Genomic DNA, 23,414 nt, shown 5'->3' on the forward strand with positions numbered 1-23,414 from the left:
ACCCCTGAATGACTAACTGGGTAGTGACTGATAGATACCCTAGGTGACTGACCCCTGCGTGACTAACTGGGTAGTGACTGATAGATACCCTAGATGACTGACCCCTGCGTGACTAACTGGGTAGTGACTGATAGATACCCTAGGTGACTGACCCCTGCGTGACTAACTGGGTAGTGACTGATAGATACCCTAGGTGACTGACCCCTGCGTGACTAACTAGGTAGTGACTGATAGATACCCTAGATGACTGACCCCTGCGTGACTAACTGGGTAGTGACTGATAGATACCCTAGGTGACTGACCCCTGCGTGACTAACTGGGTAGTGACTGATAGATACCCTAGGTGACTGACCCCTGCGTGACTAACTAGGTAGTGACTGATAGATACCCTAGGTGACTGACCCCTGAATGACTAACTGGGTAGTGACTGATAGATACCCTAGGTGACTGACCCCTGAATGACTAACTGGGTAGTGACTGATAGATACCCTAGGTGACTGACCCCTGCGTGACTAACTGGGTAGTGACTGATAGATACCCTAGATGACTGACCCCTGCGTGACTAACTGGGTAGTGACTGATAGATACCCTAGGTGACTGACCCCTGCGTGACTAACTGGGTAGTGACTGATAGATACCCTAGGTGACTGACCCCTGCGTGACTAACTAGGTAGTGACTGATAGATACCCTAGATGACTGACCCCTGCGTGACTAACTGGGTAGTGACTGATAGATACCCTAGGTGACTGACCCCTGCGTGACTAACTGGGTAGTGACTGATAGATACCCTAGGTGACTGACCCCTGCGTGACTAACTAGGTAGTGACTGATAGATACCCTAGGTGACTGACCCCTGCGTGACTAAATGGGTAGTGACTGATAGATACCCTAGGTGACTGACCCCTGCGTGACTAACTGGGTAGTGACTGATAGATACCCTAGGTGACTGACCCCTGCGTGACTAACTGGGTAGTGACTGATAGATACCCTAGGTGATTGACCCCTGCGTGACTGGTCCTCAGATGACTAACCCCTGAACTATCCTCCCTGATTGACGCCCCCATGACTGATCCCGGAGAACTGATTCCTGGATTATCAATCTTGTTTCTTAGCACACTGTCAGAGAAAGTCTGCCTCGAGATCTTAAGAGAGCAGGGAAGCATCAGGACATAGATGCTGCAAATGTTCCTACGGAAGCATCACTGTCACCACACCCCCAAGATGAGTGGAACTGTGGAGTTTACTCTCTGCGTGGGCATTCCTTAGAGAAGACAGACTCTGAGTTTCCTCCTCCATCTGAAGAAAGACTGAATGGAGACCCTAAAAACAGAAGTCTCTTCTAGTACAAACACATCTGCTGTCAAAGGCTATGCTTGTTTCTGGAGGACAGAATGAGTCAGCTTTTATCTCTCAATGCCGGCATCTCCCCAGCCCCAGTCTAGGGGATGTATTTGCTCCTATATGCTATCCCATCTTTTCTGAACCAAGAGAGAGCCCAGTGCAGCATGACCAAGGGGCCTTCGCTGGATGTATCCTTCCAACGCCCAGGCATAAGCGCCGCAGGTATCAGGGCAGACGGCATGCCAATACAAAAGTTTGATTTCACGGCCAATTAAACAGGGTCTCCATGCTGAATGAAACTGTCACTCACCACCACCGAGACTGCGGGTTCCACTAACTCACGAAGCCAACAGCCTGACCGCCAGCCTGCAGCGCTGAGCGAGTGGATGCCTGGCAGTCATTTATTTCTTAAGCACTGCCGTTTCTGTCTGTATAAACGGTCAAGCTAGGAGGTGAGGCTTAGACAACAGGCTAAATACAGCTGCTAATAAAAGTGCCTTTTGCCTGGTCCTCGGCCAGGGTAGCAGATGGCACTTGGTGCATGTCTCATGGCAGGGATGGCCAGTGAAGGAGACTGACCCAAGAAAGGAGGACACCCAGGCATTTGGGAGGGTGTGGTATGAGGCACAGTCCTGGGCTATAAAGTCCACATGCTATATCTGCTGACATGGGCGTGTCCTTAGATCTCAAACCTTCAAAGAATATGAATGTATTTATTTATTTGTTTGTTTGTTTATTTATTTATTTAGTATGCGTGTGCATGTGTGCATGTGTAGGCCAGAAGAAAAACTCAGGGGTCATTCCTCAGGTATTGTCCCCTTCGGATTTTGAGGCAGGGTTTCTCAATGGCCCACGGCTTGCTGATTCAGCTGACTATCCAGAGAGCCTCCGGGATCTGCCTGCCTTTGCCTCCCCGGCACCAGGATTACAAGCAAGCATGCTTCATCATCATGTCCCTTTTTATTGAGCACAGGTTCCAGGAATCAGACTCAGGTCCTCACGCTTGTATGGCAAGCACTGTATCAACTGAGCCATCTCTCCAGCTCTGTACCTAGTTTATTTTTGAAACAGGGTCTCCCCATATAGCCTGGGCTTGCCTAGAATTCACCATCCTCCTGCCTCATCCTCTGGAATGCTGAGAAGACAACTCTGCACAACCATGCCCAGCTTGGAAATTTGGTTTTCTTCCCGGTTGAGTTCAAACTCGCCTTGCCAAGAACTGACAATGAACACCATGCATGGGAAAGACTTGGGGTGCACCCAGGAGGGAGGCTAGAGAGGCCCAGCCTCTCCTGCAGGCTAAGGGATCATCTGTGAAAACGGTAATACAATGTCTGCCTGCCTTGGGTGCGTCCTAAATATATATTTCATGGCTGCTTTGGAGAGGAAAGTATATTTATAGCGCCTTTAGTGCCATTCCAGTGTATTGTGTAAATATGTAAATTAGGCTCAGAGAGCTACATAGCAAAATACCTTGGAATAATTTGTGTAAATAAATCATTGGAGTCTGCCCACCACATAGCTGCTTTCCAGGCGCCTTTTGCGACAGGATTCCAGGGGAGGCTGGTTCACAATTTAGAGAAATGATCCAGCTGGTCAGCCGGTCCTGGTAGAGCTTGATGGCTATGTCCTCAGGCTACACTCAGAGACCACCCTCTCTGGAATAAGAGATCCTGTGATTTAGCCTGATGCTATGCCATTAGCTACTGCTGGGTGCAGCAGCCATGGGCTCTTCAGCAAAACCTTCAGGGGTGAAGACGGGGACAGATGGGGACACAGTGTTGATGGGTTTGTCTTCAGGAGGGCAGGCAGGGATGTGGCTGGGCAGGGACACATCAGGCTGAACAGACCATTTGGGCCATGGGACCCCTACTGCTAAGTGTCTCTGTCCCCCTAGATGCCAGGCGGGCACAACTCTGCCTAAACTAGGGCTCCGCCCGGAGAAGGCCTTGCCAGGGAGCTTCAGTGGAGAAAATGAGAAGATATAGTGTTTAATGGTTTGTGTAATGAGGCCTGAAATAGATGACAGCTGAGATCCAGAGGCCCCTGGGTCCCAGCAAGGTGTTTAAATATTGACAATCTATAAAAGCTTGCATGCCGCTGTGAGCTGTGGCTGGCCTGTGTTGCAGAGGGGATGGGGCATCATGCTGTGTGTGTGTATGCACGCATGCATGTGTGTGTGTGTGTGTGTGTGTGTGTGTGTGTGTGTGTGTGTGTGTGTTCAATGAAAAGCCCTGGTCCAGCAGCCCACCAGGGTCAGTTAGCGAGATCCACAAGGGGACATGGGTGGCAATTGTCTTTCAGTGTTGGTGGCAAGACAGCAGCCAAAGCCCACTCTGAACACAGAGTCACTGTAGACAGCTGGTTGGCTGTCCTCGGGGCCGTGGAGGAGACAAAATGATCACAGGAGGCCTCCGAACCTTCACTGTCTTTAGAACCTGTCTCTAGAGCTGGTCAGCGCCTTGCTCCTCATATATGAGCTAGAGGCTTCACTCCAGCAAGCTGGAGCCAAAGAATTTTCCTTCCTTCCTTCCTTCCTTCCTTCCTTCCTTCCTTCCTTCCTTCCTTCCTTCCTTCCTTCCTCCCTCCCTCCCTCCTATCCTCTGTTTCTCCTTCCTTCCCTCCTTGCCTTTGTGTGTTTTCATTCTTTGACAATTTCATATCTTACAAAATTTTCCCACTGCCCTCCATCCAGGAAGAAGCTTTAAAAGTGTGTTTGTTTTGTGTATGTGTGCACATAGGTGTGTCCATGCAAACACGCATAGGTAGCACTGTGGGCATGTGCATGCTGTGGCACATGTATGCAGGTCAGGAGATGACCTCAGGTGCTGGTTTTCATCTCTCACTGCATCTGAAGCAGGATCTCACTAGCTGATGCTACACCAGCAACTAGCAGGCTCACAAGCTTTCCGGTCTCCAGCTCCCAGCTTGCTGTGGGAGCATCAGTTTACAGGATGTTCTGCTGTGTCCAACGTTTAGTCATGCTCTAATGCAGTGGTTCCCAACCTTCCTAACACTGAGACCCTTTAATACAGTTCCTCATGTTGTGGTGACACCCAGCCATAAAATTACTTTGTTGCTACTTCATAATTACAATTTTGTTACTGTTATGAGTCATAATGTAAATATCTATATTTTCTGGTAGTCTTAGGTGACCCCTTTGAAAGGGTTGTCTGAACCCCAAAGGGGTCAAGGCCCACAGGTTGAGAACCTCTGTTCAAAGGCTTCACACTCTGGTCCCCACACTTGTACAGCCAGTGCTCTACCCACTATGCAACTGCCTGGCCCACTTCCCCAGTCTACTTCTCCTTAGATGCTTCCAGAAGGCACTTCTAACTTACAAGAGTCCAGCGGTAACATGGAAGGGAAAGGGAGAACTGCCTGCCACAGGGTGTGATGCTGGGCTCTTCCCTCTTGGTCTAACAGCCTCCTTAAATACCAGACCAAAAGCCCCTAACACCACAGCCCCATCCGGCACTGGGAAAGAAGCCACTTCCTGAAGCTTGCCTGCTGCTTCACCTGTGTTCACGTTCAGGCACTCCTTGGGAACTGTGCAATCATCTGAAGGTCACGGTGAAGCTGCTTAGCATTCTCCACGTTTGGTGACACCACTCCCCGCCCTCGCCCAGCTCCCAGTGGTAATACCCAACTTAAACCATCAGAAACTCATTTTCCAATAACCTCCACCCTTCATTATTGAAACCAAATGGAACTTTCACACATGGTAGGTGGGAATGTTGATTAGGTCTGTCACTATGGAGAACAGGAGGAGGCCTCCTCAAAAACCTGAAAAACCAAACTGTGGATGATCCTGTGATCTCAGTGCTGGGTATACAGCCAAAGAAAACAAGGTCAGCATGTCCAAGAGATAGCTTTGCTACCTAAAATGGGGAGTCAGCCTAGATGTCTGTCCATGGAGGAATGGCAAAAGGAAGTGTGGTATAAATACACCATGGAGTATTACTTAGTTGTAAAGAAGAACCAAGTTCTGTGGCTTGTAGCAAAATGTATGGAGTTGGGGGAGACCCCACATTAAGTTAAATAACCCAGACACAGAAATACAAGTATCTGCACTCTGCCTCAAATGTGGGAACCCACAAAGAAACATGACTTGGAGGCAGAACGGTAGTTATGAAGGATTGCTGGGTTTGGGTGTGGTCCTTGCCTGACACCATGTGGTATCATGGTTGGTATATGAACTGCTTCCCACAGGCTTGTGTGCTCAATGCTGGGTCACCAGCTGGGGGAGCTAGTTCAGAGGTGGACCTCACTAGAGGAAGTAGGCCACTGCAGGTGGGCCCTTGTTCCCACCCCTTCCTGGCCCTCTGTCTGCTTCCAGTCTACCATAAAGTAAACAGCTCCCCTCCACCACACTCTCCTGCCACCGTGTACTGCCAAGTGCATGGGGCCAAGTGACCGCAGTCTGACCCTTCTGAAACGTGAGCCAAGACAAATCTGTTTTCCTAACTTCTTCATGTCAGGTAATTCAGTCCTAGCTATGTGATGGTAACAAACATAGCTCGCAGGAAAATACCACATTGGAGCCTGGGGTGTGGCTTAGGTGGGAGAGGACTAACATGGCATTCCAGAAGCACTGGGTTCCATCTCCAGTACCACTTAAAACTGAGCAGAATGATGCATACTTGTGGTCCCAGCACTCAGGAGGAGGGAGCAGGAGGATCACCTTTGGCTATATAGAGAGTTCATGGCCAATCTGAGCTACATGTACACTGTCTCAAAAAAAAAAAAAATCCACTGAATCTCATTAATACATGCAATTAATACTTGTCTAAAAGTGGGCAAGAGAAGGCTGGAGAGATGGTTTCAGAGGTAAGAACACTGGCTGCTCTTCCAGAGGACTTGGGTTCAACTCCCAGCACATACATGGTGGCTCACGATCCTCTGTAACTCCAGTTCCAGGGGACCCAATGCTCTCACTTCCTCAGGCATTAGGCACATGTGTTACAGACATACACACAGGCAATACACCCATACACATCAAATAAAAATAAAATAATGTTTTTAAAAAGTGAGTAAGATATAAAGAAGTTAGAAGGAAGGAGGTAGTGCAGGGGTGGGTCTATGTGTATGTGTGTGGTGTATGTACAGAGTGTGGGACTATTTGAAGACCCACGCACACACCAGGCCAGAGGACATCGGGGACCCTGTTCTGTTACTCTCACCCTATTCTCTTGACACAGGATCTCTCCTTGAGCCTTCAGTGAGGCCAGCAGCCAGCAAGCCCCACCAATCCTCCTGTCTCCACCTCCCACAGCACTGGTGTTACAGGTACACATGCATATATCGCCATATCTTGCTTCTGATGTGCTAGGGATTTGAACTCAGGTCCCCATGCCTGTATGGCAAGCTTTCTTACTCGCTAAGCCATCTTCCAGGCCCAGGAGTGGACCTTAGCCCTCGTTTTCAGGAGCCTGGAAGGTACAGCACTTGATGTGCCATTTCCTCTATTAATAAGGACATTTGCAACTATCCAAAGTGAGTAAGGTTCCTTCCACAGGCTGCCAGCATTAGACCCCAGAGAGGAGCCCCTGAAACACTTCTCAGTCTTCCTGATGAGCTGAAATGTCTTCGAGTGTCCTTCGCCTCTCATCTACCCTTTTCTGAGAGTGACAATTATCATCTCCCTAAGTGTCATGCGGCTAAGGCATCAGAAATTGAATGCCCGAGAGGTTAAGAGCACAGCTGTGGTTACTAGGCACTAAGAAGGAACAAGAAATGAGATTTGGCTTCTACATACACACACACACACACACACACACACACACACACACACACACACACACCTCAGTCCTGTGAGGGAAATACAGGGAGAGGAAGCCAGAGACCCCACGGACCACAACTCTCAGTGTGACCAAGATGCCACCATGTGGGCAGCGCCTGCTTCTGGTATTCAGGCAGGAGCGCATGACCCCACTGCTCCTACCTGATGGCCTGGCCTCTATGACATAGCCTGTAGTGGGAGTGTTCCCAGCATGTCCCTCTGTCCACTGCAGGGTTAGCTCAGAGGCAGATTTGGTGACGAGGACATTTCGTGGAGAGCCTGGGGACCCTGTGGGATAAAAAGAGCAGATTGAGTAGACATCGGCCTCGAGGGGACTAGTGGCCCCTCACTGGGACAGAGGTGTTGAATTCATTTGTATTAAAGATTTTTTTTTCTTTTTAGAGACAGGGTTTCTCTGTGTAAGTATTAAAGATTTTTACATTTTAATTTATTTATGATGTGTGTGTGTATGTGTGTGTGTGTGTGTGTGTGTGTGTGTGTGTGTGTGTAGGTGCCTGCAGAGGACAGAAGAGGGCATCAGATCCCTTAGATCAGTGGTTCTCAACCTGTGGGTTGCAACCTGTTGTAGAATATTATTTTAAGATGTGTTACATTCATTTATGCTGTGGAACATTTGTTTTAATGATGCAAAGATGTGTTGCATTCTTTTATGTTGCATTTGTTTAATTCTGCAAAGTTGTGTTACTTTGTCTGTCTAAAACACCTGATTGGTCAAATAAAGAGCTGAATGGCCAATAGCGAGGCAGGAGAGAGGATAGGCGGGGCTGGTAGGTAGAGAATAAGTAGAAGGAGAAGAAGGGAAGAGGAGGGAGAAAAGGAAAAGGAGAGGAAGACACCATGGGCCGGCCACCCAGCCACCCAGCCAGCAATGGAGAAAGAAGTAAAGAAAGACATACAGAATAGAGAAAGGCAGAGGCAAAAGATAGATGGGATAATTTAAGTTAAGAAAAGCTGGCTAGAAATAAGCCAAGCTAAGGCGGGGCATTCATAAGTAAGAATAAGCTTCCATGTATTTTTTTGGGCGGGGGGAGTTGGCTGTCGGGTCCCCAAAGAGCAAAGAGTAAGAAAAAGAAACAAACAAACAACAAATTTGCAGTGAGTCCTTTGGGGTCACATATCAGATATCCTGCATATCAGATATTTACATTATGATTCATAACAGTAGCAAAATTACAGTTATGAAGTAGCAACAAAAGTAATTTTATGGTTGGGGACACTACAACATGAGGAACCGTATTAAGGATCGCAGCATCAGGAAGGTTGAGAACCTCTGTCTTAGATCAGAGTTATAGATGGTTGTGAGTCACCCTCATGGGCACTGGGAATGGACTTGGGTCCTCTGCAAGAGCAGCAAGTGCTCTCAACCACTGAGCCATCTCTCCAGCCCTAGACTGGTTTTGAGGCAGGGTCTTGGTACACAGCCAAGGTTAGCCTTAACCTTGTGACCTTCCCATCATCCGAGTGCTGGGATACAGGCACACGTCACCCTGTCTGACTCTGGCCCAGGTTCCCTTCCCTCATTTCAACATGGGTTTGGTATGAGGCAGGAAGAGGTCAGTGCACACTGAGAATGTAGGACCCAGAGGGGATGATTTGGAAAGGCCAGTTACATCACTGTTGTGACTAAGAGCAATTACAAGATGTTCGGGAAGATGTTGAGAGCAGTTAGCATTGTTTGCCTGCAAGATCTCAAAGTGTTTGTCTCTTTTGTGCTTATGTTTAGCTCTGGTTTTTACAATCTTGATAAGATAAATGCATGTTTTGAATGATGCATGTGTAGGACACAGGAATTCGAGAGACATGTTGGTGAATCTTAGAACACTGTGTACACACACATATGCCGATGTATGTTGGCACAAAGAAGAAAGCTTCAAACCCTCCAGTGAACTCCGAAGTTGACTCGTGAGAAATGACTTAATGAAAAAGGGGTTAGATAGGCTGGAGAAATGGCCTGGTCGGTGGTGTCTCTGCGGCACAAGCAGGAGGCCCTGGGTTTGGATCCCCAGCACCCATGTCAAAGCTCAACACGATCATGTGCCTCTTCAGTCCCAGCGCGCGAGAGTGGTGGTGGACACAGGTGCATTCTTGGAGCTCCCTGGCCACCTGGTCTAGTCAATTAGTGAGCACAGGGTTCATTGAGAGACCTTTTCTCCAAAAATAGGTCAAAGAGTGATCGAGAAGGACACCCACCAAGGACTCCTGGCATCTACAGGCATACACTGTGTTTGTAGACACCTGTGCATGCACACACGACACACATGTAAACACATGCACACAATTAAAAAAAATAAGAGTTGGGGCTGGCTGTGTGCTTGCTATCCCAGCATGGAGGAGGCAGATAAAGGAGGATCCCTGGGACTCACTGGGCTGCATGGAAAGATGGTATATATTAAAAGTTATTTTTAATTAGTTTTGAAAAATGAGTTAAAATGAATTTATTTTTCTCTTAAGGTGTTTTTTTGTTTCCATAAGCATACAGAAAAACAAATCTGTATGCTTAACATTTAAAAACTTGTTTCTGTGTATGTAGTGAGGCTACCCACAGAAGATCATATCGTGTGTATTTTGCTTTGGGTTTTTGTTTGTATTTTTGAGACAGGATCTCCTATAGCTCATGTTGTGCCCAGCTCTGCAGCTGAGGATGGCCTTGAACTCCTGAGCCCTCGTGCCTCCACCTCCTGAGTGCTGGGACTCCAGGTGGGCACCACCGTGCCTGGCTTACAGTGTGTTTTGGAAACTTCCAAGGCTTTTTCTGGCTGCTGGACCCAAAATGTTTGTTTGAGAATGTCCCTGAATCGCCAACCCACAAAGCAGGTGAGAGCTATGGTGCTCAGCTGCAGTCACCAGTGCAGGCCCACTCACCCTCGGCTGGCCCCGCAGTGACATTGGCCTGGAGCTCTGGCCCGTAGGCGATGGTCCGTGCCTGGACTCGGAAGAAGTAGGTCACTCCCTTGGTGAGGTCCCGCACCTTCAGCCAACGCTGCCAGTTCCCTTTCACGTCCACAGTCACCACCTTGCTCACACCTGGAATGGCCACAGAAGCACAGGGAAGAGGGGCTTGAGCTTGGAGAAGCAATTGAGCATGCCTGATCTGTGGTGATAAGGAGGAGGACAGCTCTGGCAGCTCAGGAAAGGAGCATTGCTTACAATTAGGAGGAGTTTAAACCGCGGTCCCGGCCAATTTTCAGCCCAGATACATGTAATTAGAGTTTAAGCTTGATAAGTGACTCTGTCCAAGAAACCACCAAGCCTGTGACAGTCACAAGGGGAACGGCACAGGCCTCACTGAGGACAGTGGGAGAGAGAGGGAAGTGCCCAAGAAGGATTCCCAGGCTGCATCCTAGAGACCAGGCCCTTCCCACACTGCCTCCAGATACAGAGTCCTGCCTCACTTGCAGAGATTGACTGCACGCTCTCATTTAGTCAGTAGGGAGGGCAGGGTGTGGAAGAGGCTGGCTTTGGTTCAAAGGTGAGCTTCCCCCAGTGATGGGTCTGCAGCCTGACTTAGCTGACATGTGTGTGACTTGCAAGCCTCAAGCAACTTTTAGGAACATCACCCTCAGACTTTGGAGTGAAGATGATGTTAAATCCATGCCTCTGAGTTGTTGTGGAATATTATTTTAACTAGGCAAAGATGTGTTACATTTGTTTATGCTGCATTTGTTTAACTATGTAAAGATGTGTTGCATTTGTTGTACCTTGCCTGCCTAAGGCACCTGATTGGTCTAATAAAGAGTTGAACAGCCAATAGCTAGGTAGGAGAGGGATAGGCAGGGCTGCAGAGCAGAGAGACAGCTGCCAGTCAGCAGACATAAGAAACAGTGAAAGTAAGATATCAGAAGGAAAGAAAAGTAAAAAGCCCTGAGACAAAAGGCAGACAAAGAGAAACAGGTTAATTTAAGTTAAAAGAGTCGGCCAGAAATGAGCCTAAGCTAGGCTGAGCATTCAAAACTAATAATAAGTCTCCATGTCATGATCTGGGAGCTGGTTGGTGGCCCGAAAGAAAAAGCCTGGTACACTGAGTATTGATCCTTAGTTCAGAGAATGAGAACCACATATGACAACATTTCTTCACAGAAATATATAAATGAACACATGACTGGAGTTCCCCTTGTTCATGGATATGTTTCAGGACCCTGATTATTTCCTGAGACTGAGGATGTATGTGTGGGTATATATAGACATATATACACACATACACATGCATGGCTTTTTCAGAGTTAACCAGTTCTTGTTACATTGCTGGTACTCTTTGTCTATTACCTTGCTTCAACTATTAAGGATTTATTAAGTAAAATAAGGTTGAGATAAATATGGGTATTGTGTAATAACAGTGATAGTCTATCTGATCTCTAAGAGAGCCAGAGTGACTAATGGGACAGCAAGATATACTGCATGGATACACTGAACAAAATTCAGTCTGAGTGGCTACTGAGTGACTAATAGGAGGGTAGTGTATACAGCATGGATAGTCTGGGAAATTATCTTATAACTGAGATAGCTAATGGGAGGGTAACACATTAAGCATGGATATGCTAAACAACAATTGATCTGGTGATTGAGACAGCCACTGAGTAGCTAACAGGAGGGTAGCACATACAGCATTGATACTCTGAACAAAGAGGCAATTCACATCTTGGCCATGATGCAGGAGGATGGAGGGAGATTTAGTTGAAGTACTTGGGATTGTGCACACTTTAAAACTTATAAATGTTTTAGTTCCCCAATTTCATATTTTTGAATTGCGGTTGATTTCAGGTAAATGATACTACAGAAAATGAATCAAAGAATAATGAACAATTAGACTGTGATATTTAACATTTGGTGGAAAGAATAAATACTGAACATTATATAAACACACATTTCTTGGGAGGGCAAATGAGTTCTTTGCTTCTATGGGTTTGAAAACAATGCAGTCTTTATTTTTTAAGCTAGGTAAGCTCTTGGCTGTGGGATTTCTCTGAGCTCTTCTCACTCACTCTGCTGGGAACATCCAGTAGGACAGGAGGAAGTAGTTCTTCCAGGTCTTCCAGGTGAGCAGATGCATCTTCCTGGAGCACTGTGAAGAGGTGGACATGGGGGATGGTGTCTCCTGCCGAGCACCGATGCCCCCAACCTGCTCTTGGTATGAAGGAACCGTAGCAAAGTGTGTCTCTTTAATACCACATGGGCTTGTTTTACAGGAACCGAAGTACCATCTGATTCAAAGCTGATCCATTGTTCCAAGCCATCAGAGCATGGATCTGTAATCCCCAGGTCTCCAAAATGCCTCTTAGCTGGTTCATTACATTCATATTATGCCTTTAATACAAGTTTGTATCAGCTGAATTATAGCCTTCTGAATTATTTCGGGGTGGTTTAAACAACTTCTGTTTCACCCTCCTCACTGCGGGGTTTTCTATAGAAAAGTGTGGTCATTTCTGCCCAGGGAGCTGGACCCTACCATGATACATGCTACTCAAGAAAGAGGCGATGAGGATGATGGGTGGCACAGGGTGGCTGTCACTGCAAACAAGCTGGGTCCTCTCAGTTGTAAGGTTGTTCTGCAGTGGCTCTGGAGCAGATGCAAACCCATTTAGGGACTTTGTACATTGGATCCCGCCCAGAGGGAGAGCCATCCTGGCCTTTTCTCCATCTCAAGTGTGTCAGAATTTTATTTATTTAGTCAATTTTAAAACCATGCTCTGCATTACAAAGCCTTGGAGGTACAATCTCATAAAACTACTACACTTTAAAACATATTCAAGAAACATAAAAATATCTCTGCCATAAAATCAGATTCCCCAAAACACGGCTCAGTGCTTAGATGGCTTATTGTTCCAGGGGGCGTGGACTGTGGGGCATGGTGCTGAGTCCTACAGTGTTGCAGTTGTGTGGACCTGCGGTGTGTGCTGTTTGGGTAACATGGTGTTCCCAGTAGTATGAGACTCTGATGGCTGGTGCTCCTAGTGGTATGGTACTATGCTGGTGCAATGCCCCCAGCAGGGTGATTGCTCCCAATGTACCGATGTCTCTGGTCCTCCCAGCGGTTGGTTACTCCCAGTGTAGTGCTCCAGTTTGGTCATATTTCAAGTGGTGTTGTGCTCCTACTGGCATTGTGCTCCTACTGGCATAGTGCTCCAGTGAGGAGCTCTTCCAAGTGGAGTAATTTCCCAGTTATGTGGCAAGTGGTGTGCTAGCGTGCCTGTTATCCCCAGTGAGGTAACTCTGCTCTCAGTGGGGTGATGATCCTAATGAAGTGGTGCTCCAGTGGGGTGATAGTCCAGTGGGGTGGTGCTTCCCATGGGGTAGTGGTCCTGGTGGTTTTATTCTGTATCCAGCTGAACGTTTGCTCCCCCAACTCCTGAGAACAGCAGGCAAACTTCTCAGAGATGCATAAAAGCAGAGGGCAGGGAAGAGCAAAGACAAGCACTTCCTGTCTGCCACTCAGCTAAGAGTGGTTCTCTTGGACGTTTGCAGTCCTAGGTCAGCAGGTGAAGAATTGGGAAAGCCTTAGTCCCAGGCAATGCTAGGTAAGACCTATTCATCCCCCTCACTGAGGGATTCTAGGCAGGTGCTCTACCACTGAGCTACACCCCAGCCCCTCACTGGGGGATTCTAGGCAGGTGCTCTACCACTGAGTCACACCCCAGCGCCTCACTGGGGGATTCTAGGCAGGTGCTCTATCTCTGAGCCACACCCCAGCCCCTCACTGGGGGATTCTAGGCAGGTGCTCTACCAATGAGACATACTCCAGCCCCTCACTGGGGGATTCTAGGCAGGTGCTCTACCACTGAGCCACCCCCTAACACTCTGTTTGCATTTTGTTTTGAGACAGTGTCTCACAAGGTTGTCCAGGACAGCCTTCCACTCTCTGTAGTCATCCTGTCAGGCCTTGCACTTGCACTCTTGCCTCAGCCTCTGAGTGGCTGGACGTACAGGCTTGCTTCGGCAGGCTCAGCTTTCTAGCCTCTTCTGAGGTTGATAGTCTCCACGGGAGTCAGTGAGATAAACTGGCAGCTCAGTGAGCAGCAAGGGTCCTGACTAGGTTATTGCTGTTGGGAAAGGCACTGAGTCCCTGGAGCACCTGAGTTTCTGTGATGCCCCCAGGACCTTCCCCTCCTGCACCTCTCCATAATCTATTCCATAGCCCAGTGGCTCAAAAAAGACCCTGTTGGTATCTGAAGCAGGGGGAATCACTGAAACATCCAGGCTAGTCTGGGCCACACCCTGAATTCTAGGCCAACCTGGACTCTACAGTAAGACTGTTTCCCAAAACCAAACAATTACCATCTGGCCTGGGGCTTGTTCCTTCTAGCCAGCCTCTGCTGGGCTGGCTTGGTTGATGCTGGCTCAGGTCTGTGTCTGTACCACACAGCAGGGATGGCTGAGGCCGGGTCCTGTCGCCCTCACTGCCTGTTCATTAAGGCAAGGGAGGTGCTGGGTCACCCTGCAGGCCTGTTCAGGTATGTGCACATGTGTGCGTGCTTGTGTGCAAGCGTGTGGGGGCATGTGTGTATGTGTGTGGGGGGGCAGGGCTCCAGTGTGTTCAGACATCTGTTGATCTCTGCTTGCCTCATGATGGCAGAGCTTCTGTTGGCCATGTGAGTCAAGCAGCCACAATCAGAGTAAGCTGCCTAGGGGCACTGGTTCAGGTGGCGTGAATGGTGAGAGCTTGTCCATGGTCATCTCACTCTTGCAGGGCCATTCATGGGTCCTGTGGCTCAGTTGCTGCTACTTACAGGCCACTCTGCAGTGCTACTGGCTGGGCTGTGTGCTTCTGGCCACCAGCTGGGAGGCTGAGCCTGGGATCAACCATGGCAGACATGCAGGAGAAGGTGGGGATGTGCCAGGTCACTGACGGGTCCAATACAGTGGCTACCGAGTGAGTCTGAGGCCAGCCTAGGGTAAGTTTGAGTCTAGCCTGGGCTGCACAGTAAATCCTGTCTCAGAACAAAAGCAAAATCAAGGATCTGGGCGTCTGGATAACTTGCTCTTGGACTGGGTTGAAGCCTGGCTGTCTTTGACTTACAGAGCCAATAAGGGGCCACAAAGTCACAAGCCTGTCCTCCAGTCTCAGTTCTCACCACAGCGCAAACTCCGCAGCCGCTGCCGCTGCCAGGAACGTTTGTGATGAGGGAGCCAGACCTCGCAACACACAGAGAGGCGATGCCAGCAACAGAACATCTTGTCACTTACGAAAAGAGGTGAAAATGGGTGCAACTGAAGTGGTTCCACGGGCTGTCACTCGGGCAGTGACAGGCACACACCCGGCTGCACAGCCAGTGGTCTGTCTGCAATATGAACTAATGGATCCCCTGGCACTCCATCTCCAGTGCTCACCTTCACATGGGCTTCGGGAACACAAGCTCCCCAGTCCCCTCCTATCATAGGCTTCAGAGCTCCACACTTGCACTGAACTGCCTGGGTTCAAGTCACACCTCTCCTTATCAGTCTAGCAGTCCAGGGGTGGAGCCAATGAATGGAGGGCTCCTGGGGCCCAAGGTGCCCCATATATGAAGACACTTGCTGCCAAGCCTGGTGACCTGAGTTTGATCCCTGGGACTCACATGGTGGAAGAAGAGAATGGATGACTGCAAGTTGTTTTCTGATTTTCACATGTATGCCGAACCTCATGAGTGTACACACGTGTGTGAGCACATACATACCCACAATAAAGATTTTAAATGTAATTTAAAAAAGACGGGCTCTAAACTCAGCTCCTCTGTGTGTGCGGGTACATGTGTGGTAAGGGGAGATGATCCTGTGTGTGCACGTGTATTCATGTGTGTGTGGGAGTTGCAAGTCAATGTTGAGTACCCTTCCTCTGGTGCTACCCATCATGATTTTGGGTACAGTACCTCCTACAGGCACTGAGGCTCTCAGCAGGCCAGGCTGGTTGGCAAGTGAGCCCCAGGGGTCCCCCTGTCTCTTCCTCCCCAATGCTGGGATAATAAGTATGTACCACAATACCCTTCTTCTCTTTATGTAGGTGCTAGGGATTGAACTCAGATCCTCATGCTTGCAAGGGAAGTACTTTACTGACTGAGCCACCTCCCCATCCTCCTAAATGCAGTTTCTTTTCAAAATGTATACTGAGGCTACAGTCCAGCATGGGGACACGGATGCGGGGACGATGGATGGCGGGTGAGTAGTGAATGACAAAAGAAATAAAGAGGAAGGACATGACTGCTCCTAGGAACGGTGGAGGAGAGTTTATTGTAGATAAAAGAGAGCATAGCCGGAGGCAGGGGCATCTGGGAGAGTCCAGAGTGGACATGACCCTGAGCCATGTGAGAAGAGGGGAGAGGGGTAAAGGGTCAACCAAGTGACCAAAGTGGCTGGATTATATATGGGAGGGGAGGCCAGCTCAATACCTGGGCTGGAGATGTTTAGGGTGGGGGTGGGGCATGCCAGCCAGGAGGACCCTGTAACAGGTAGGGACTGAGGGATGCAGGGGGAACCTGGCAGTCAGCTTTTGCTTTGATATGTTAAATAGGCACCTCAGCTGTTTGTCTCGGGTTTGAAACCTAACAAGTAGCACTGTGCAGGTACACCATAAGTCAGTGGTTCTCAACCTTCTTAATGCTGCGACCCTTTAATACAGGTCCTGATGTTGTGGTGATAAACCATAAAATTATTTTCATTGTTATATCATAACTGTAGTTTTGCTATTGTTAGAAATCGTGACGTAAATATCTGTGTTTTCCAGTCTTAGACTACTCCTGTGAAAGGGTTGTTCGACCCCCATAGGGGTCTCACCCCACAACTTGAGAACCATTGCAGTAAGTGCTCAGTAAACACTGCCCGTCACTGAGATGAGGCCAGATGGGATCATGTCTCAAGGGATCGAATATGACAAAATACTTTATCATAAAAGATGAACAAGTACCCCAGCCCTGGCAACACAGGGAATCCAGACACAGCAGGCTAGCTGGCTGGGAGGAGAGGCCATGGGATCTTTGCAGAAAGCCAGAACTCACCGGGGGAAGTACACAGAGAGGGAACCACAAAAGACAACAGGTTTCCTGTGTGTGGCATGGATCCCACCGAGGAATGACAGTCTTTGGAGGGCAGGTACTAGAGTCCGCTAAGAGCAGCAGTCCTGGGCTCCCAGGGTGTGTGCCACAGGATTGTTGGAGATGCAGGCAGCCATTAACACGGGGCACAGGGCACGGGACATGGCAGAGTCAGGTGCTTGTTTGAGGATGAAGGAGACACTCAAGCTAGCTTTGATTACGAAGGGCACACGGGTCAATTAGAGCCACGATTCTGACAGTCAATTCTCATTTGAACGGCTCCAGTTGTTTGCTGCCCTTGAAAAGATGCTTGTGATGTGAGTGTGTGTGTGTGTGTGTGTGTGTGTGTGTGTGTGTATGTGAGAGAGAGAGAGAGAGAGAGAGAGAGAGAGAGAGAGAGAGAGAGAGAGAGAGAGAGAGAGAGAGAGAGGGAGGGAGGGAGAGAGAGAGGGCTGGGGTGGAGAAGGACCCTACTGAACAGACAGGAAGGCCTTTGGAAAGTCTTCACTCACCTCTCTGCTGACCATGCAAGAACAGCGGGCTTGTCTTTTGGAACTCTGACCTGAGATATTGAAGCAAGCCCCCTGCTCCTGAGACAGGCTGCCCACTGTGGCAAGAATGCCACCCAGCTGGACCCCAGCAGTCACTGACCTCCCGCCCCCCAGTGCCATCTTGGATTCTTAGAACTCCACCCACCGACAGATCACCCCCACAGCTGTGCAGGAAGCCCAGACACCCTTGGCTTTTCTTTCTCACTTCCCTGGCTCTGATTTGGGATGTGGCTCGGAATTGATGGTGTGAAAGCCTGAGGCCACAGTTTATGGTGAACATTCTGTCTTTCTTAGAGTGTCATAAAATAACGGCAAATCTTCTTGTCAAAGGCATCGGAGATTCGATGCAATAAAATCAAGTGTTTGAATGTTCTCTTTCAAATCAACTTCCTGCTCCACGTGACTGCTTATTTCAAAAGGAAACTGACCACGGCTTTAAATGGAGAGCCATTATTATTATCTGGCCAGCTGCTGATGTAGTGTTTCCTCCTAGACGTTAAAGAATCTCTAGGTTTTCCCATCTGTGCATATAACCAGGAGAGGGGACATCCAGACGTGGGTCATCATGCAGAGGTAGCTGGACCTGTCTCGGGACATGCAGTGGGGTGAGAAAGAAAGACGACAAAGCCCTCAGTGGACGCAGGAACAACAAGTTGTGTAGCTTGGTCTGTTTGAGGGGCCCCTGGCAGTGGGATCATCTATCACTGGTGCATGAGCTGGCTTTCTGGAGCCCATTACCTATGGATGGACGCCTTGATGCAGCGGGGAGGGGCTTGGTCCTGCCTCAACTGAATGTACCAGGCTTTGCTGACTCCCCATGAGAGGACTTACTCTTTTGGAGGAGGGGAAGGAGCTATGTCAGTGGCGGGGGAAGGCAGAGGGGAGTGGGAGAGGGATGAGAGGGGTATCTGTGGTTGGTGTGTAAAGAAATTACAAAAAAAAAAAAAAAAGCACAGCCATAGACGGAACACCCAGAGGCAGGGCTGACAATCAGGTCCCTGGTGTGCAACCAGGAGCTCTACTGGTCCTTTGAAGCCACATCCTTAATCTGCCACTTCCTGTCCCAGCACATTGCTTCCTCTAAGCCCTCCAGGCAGAATGCTAGGCAGAATCTCTGCTGCTGTCTTCTCCCAGTTACTGCAGGGTCCCTGGATCTGCTTTCCCAAAGCCATCTGTATTCCTTTCCGTGATCCATCTATCATTTATCTGCCAAAACATTCTTGGGAGAGCAATGGCCTGCTTTTTAACCTGTTGTCTTAGTTAGGTTTTTATTGCTGTGAAGAGACACCATGACCACAGAAGCTCTTGGTGTGGTAGTTTGAATGTATTTGCCCCCCTCCCCCCCAAGCTCATAGGGAGTGGCGATATTAGGTGTGGCCTTGTTAGAGGAGGCTGGATGACAGCCACCTTTAATCCAGGCATTGAGGCTGGAGGGCACACCTTTAACCTGGGCCACACCTTCTGGAGGAAGTGTGTGTCACTGTGGGGGAGGGCGTTGAGGTTTCATATACTCAGGATACAGCCCAGTGTGTCAGCTGACTTCCTGTTGCCTGCAGGATGTAGCAGTCTCAGCTCCAACATCACCTCTGCCTACATGACACCATGCTCCCTGCCATGATGGACTCAATCTTTGAACTGGAAGCAAGCCACCACAATTAAATGTTTCTTTTATAAGAGCATGGTGACACGCCGGCAGGCATAGTACTGGAGTAATAGCTGAGTATCCTACATCTTGCAGGCAACTGACTCACACTGTGTGAAGCTTGAGAAAAAGACCTCAAAGCCCAACACCTCCCCACCCCAGTGACACGCTTCCAACAGAAGATGTGACTAAAGGTATGTCCCCCAGCCTCAAGGTCTCAGTCAGCACCTGGGTTGAGCATAGCGACACACCTGGAGTTTTCACGTGGCTTCTGAGGGTCCATTCAGGCCCTCATGCTCACAGTACAAGTACTAGCAGCTACGCCACCTCCCCAGCCCCTCTCTGTGTACCCCGGAGTAGAGCCCACTACGGCCCCCCAGGCCTTACCTTGTACGGGTGCTAAGGGCTCATACACCACTCGATAGCCCTGTAGGATGCCGTTGGCTGCCGATGGCTCCCCCCAGGACACGTTGAGTGTGGTGGAGGTTATTTCTGAGAAGGCCAAGAAGCTGGGGGGCCCGGGAGCTGGGAAAATAGAGCACAGGGGTGCAGAGTGAAGACTAGTGGCTTTATGGATCACCCACACACGGCCACGGCCATGTCTCCCTACGAGACAGGCGGTGCTTCTAGGTGTTATCTAATGTTGTGGAAGTGTAAATGGTGCAAGAGGAACAGGAGGCACACTGAACAGCTTCCAGCTTGTTGGCATCAACAAGAAGCACGGGCCCTCCCAGATCATGGAGGGCCATGCAGCTGATCCACAAAGGAGCGGCAAGGTGAAAGGACAAAGGCCAGAATGACTGACAGAAGATAAAATGTGGGCAGCTCCAGAGGCTGCTCTAGAGCTCCTCCTGCCCTTCGGGAAAGAGGAAGCGCTTTCTCCCCTCCTTTTCTTTCCCCACACCCCCTCCTTCCTCTCCACAACTCTGCGCTCCCCTTTGTGGCTCTTTTCCTCTTTTCTCCCCAAGCCTCCCCTCCCCCAACTCACCTTTCTTATTCCTTCCTTCCCTTCCCCCACTTCACTTTTCTCTTCCCTCATTTTTTCTCCTTTCTGTATTTCACCTTTCCCCTCCTTTCTTCTCCTTTCCCCCATTTCACCTTTTGGGTAGTGGTGGTGGGTGGTAGTGTGTGGTGGCAGTCATGGTTGTAAGTGGTGGTGGGTCATGATGTTGGTGGGTCGTGGTGGGTGGTGCTGGTGGCTGCCACCCCGATCCTTCCTTTTGAAATTCCATTGACACCCTGTGTTCACAGAGAGCTGTTCGGCTCAGACAGGAGGAAGCCTGACCAACCAATCCATCAAGGCTGCTGGCAGGTATGGCTGCCCTGGGGTGCAGCCATGTGGGGCCTGTTCACTTACCTGGGCCATGCAGGAAAATACGGGTAGGGGCCATCCTCACCTGACATCCCAGTAGGCTTCTGGTCTCCTCTGGGTGCCTAACTACAGCCATGTCCAACCTCCCCTTGCTACACCTCAAATCCCATGGTCTACTAGGCCCTGGTGCCTAAAAACGGCCCAGCCACTGCTCTTTGCCCTACAAATCTACTCCCTAACTGTAAAACAGAACTGATCCTTCGGTGCTGGACACAGCAGCAGGGAAACAGTCATGGCTCCCTGCACATAGTCACCAACAGGAGGTGGGTAACACCAAGAGCCCTGACCAAGGAAGGGTCGGCTGTGTAGGTGGGTGTCTGTCGCCTGAGACCATGGGATGTTGTAGAGTACTAGGCCCTGCAAGTTTACTCAACAGGCTCCAAGGCCTCACTATCCTGCCTTAGACTTTCTGGATTTTTTTTCTTTCTTTTTGAGACAGGATTTCTCATACTGGTTGTCTTGGAAGTTGCTCTGTAGACCAGGTTCACATTGAACTCACAGAGATCCACCTGACTCTGCTTCCTGAGTGCTGGGACTAATGGTGTGCACCACTACCATTCCGCTGACCTCCTGGTTCTTAATACAGGGCCTCTGGCAGTCCATGGCCTTAGGCCAGACTGCCATTTTCTGGCAGTACCATTGCTCTTCGTGCTAATAGGAATTGAGATGAGTAGGGGGAGGGGTGGCCTGCTGCAGATAGAGGCTGTGCCCTGTGTGTGGACCACCTTAGCTGGGCAGCCCTGTCAGCACAGCCCATGTTGTGGTTTAGATGGGAAATGTCCCCCTCCCCCAGGCTCACGTGCTTGGACTCTCATCCCAGCAGATGGCACTGTTTGGGGAGGTTGTAGACCTTAAAGAGGCAGAGCTTCAGTGGAGGAAGCAGGTCACTGGGAGTGGGCCTTGAGGCTTTGTAGCCTGGTCCTACTTCCTGTTCACTTTCTGCTTCCTGACTGCCCGTGCAAAGTGACCAGGGCCTCAATTTCATTCTCCTGTCACCATATGTCCCCCTTGGAACAAACCCTTCCTCAGCCCTTTGGCTGCTTTGGTTGGGGTATTTTATCATAGCAGGAAAAGTAAATAAAACCTGTAAGGAGAGGCAGGTGCTTGAGTGGCAGCTGCTGAGCTGTTCCAGGCATGGTCTAGGGATCTTGACTGGGGGTGGTAGGGGGTAGCCTGAACCTAGATTTGGGCCCTGGCCTCCACGCGCAAGGAACTCAGTTCCTAGAGACCAAGATGCACGTGGGGCAGCTCTGAGAAAAAGTGCTAGAAGGAGTTCTGTGGGTCAGGAAGGGAGCCAAGCCATAGACAAGGCCCTTCCCCCTTCCGGTGACTTTGAAGGCTTACAAGAAAATACACAGCTCCAACCTAGCCAGACTACCTTAGCAGAGGCACAGGGACCATGCCCTGTACTTCCTCTCCAAATTCCAAGTGTGCATTCTTTCCTTCCTTCTTTCTTTTTTCATTTATCTATCTATCTATCTATCTATCTATCTATCTATCTATCTGTCTGTCTGTCTGTCTGTCTGTCTGTCTGTCTGTCTGTCTATCTATCTATCTATCTATCTATCTATCTATCTATCTATCTATCTATTTTTGGGACAATGTCTCATGTATCTCAGGATGACTTAGAACTCAATATGTCACTAAGGAGGACTGAACTGCCTCCATCTCCCAGGTGCCTGGATTCCAAACATGCACCACAATGCCAATTTAGATTCTCAGGTGCTGGGATGGAACTCATGGCTTCATATGAGCACTCCACCAAATGAGCTATACCCCTGGCTCTTGAGCTGGATCCTTGATGCTATGACAGGGCAGACAGGGCAACCTACCAGCTTGATGTGTGCGTCCCTGACGTGGGTCACTCTTGGGCCCGTCACCCGCAGCATTGAAGGCGGAGATGCTGACCAGGTACTTGGTGTGGCTGGTGAGATTCTTGATTTTCACCACGGGCTCAGGGAGGAAGAGGACCTTCATTTTCTCAGTCTCGTTGCGGCTGTCTGCCTCCCAGTAGTAAATCTGTTGGGCAGGGCACAGGGCACTGTTGGATTATACCAGGCCTTATTATGAAAACAGTGATCCTGGGGATCAGGCTAGTATGGTGATTGAGGCCTAGGGTGCTGGAGTGTTGGGCAATGGTCAGGGATTCTGCCCTGTTATCTAGACTTGGAGCATCACCTCCTTAAACTGCTCAGGGTGGGATCTGAAGACGGGCCAATATTGTGTAACGGGCCTCTGTTGTGGTTAGGATGGGGACTGCCCGCTACAGGCTCATGCGTTTGAACACTTGTTATGTCAAGCCTATAAACTGTGATGTCTTCTTGGGGGGGGGCACCAGTATCTGCCCCCTACTCTGATGCACAGATAGGCTTAGCCCCAAAGTCTCATCCCACACCCCCACATTTTGTTCAAAGCTAACACCTAAGTCTTCTGTCAATGTAGCAAAAACACTTTGGGAATGAAAAACACCAAAAATTACAGGAAGGAGACGGGGGATGATGGATCAATCAGTGTTTGCTGCACAAGCATGAGGACATGAGTTTGATCCCCAGCACCCATGTTAAAAAAAAAAAAAAAAAGCCATGCATGGGGATGCATGCTTCTAATCCCAGCTCTGGGGAGGTGGAGACAGGCAGATCCCTGGGGCTCAGCCTAGATTACAGGCCATCAAGACAGTAGATAGTGGAGAGATGGCTTAACAATTAA

The 23,414-nt window shown here is 49.3% G+C and overlaps 1 protein-coding gene across 1 annotated transcript in view; it reads right to left on the bottom strand.

Moving 5' to 3' along the window:
* The window catches only part of Sdk1 (sidekick cell adhesion molecule 1), a 281,083-nt gene that overhangs the window by 28,839 nt on the left and 228,830 nt on the right, over positions 1 to 23,414 (bottom strand). The window contains exons 33-36 of the mRNA XM_059249807.1: positions 22,541 to 22,727; positions 19,724 to 19,861; positions 10,008 to 10,169; positions 7,287 to 7,412 (exon numbers count right to left, since the gene is read on the bottom strand). Of these exons, the coding sequence (XP_059105790.1) occupies positions 7,287 to 7,412; positions 10,008 to 10,169; positions 19,724 to 19,861; positions 22,541 to 22,727 (613 nt within the window). The remainder of the gene's footprint in view (positions 1 to 7,286; positions 7,413 to 10,007; positions 10,170 to 19,723; positions 19,862 to 22,540; positions 22,728 to 23,414) is intronic.

The sequence above is a fragment of the Peromyscus eremicus genome, chromosome 23 (genome assembly GCF_949786415.1).
Source record: "Peromyscus eremicus chromosome 23, PerEre_H2_v1, whole genome shotgun sequence".
Classification (NCBI taxonomy): domain Eukaryota; kingdom Metazoa; phylum Chordata; class Mammalia; order Rodentia; family Cricetidae; genus Peromyscus; species Peromyscus eremicus.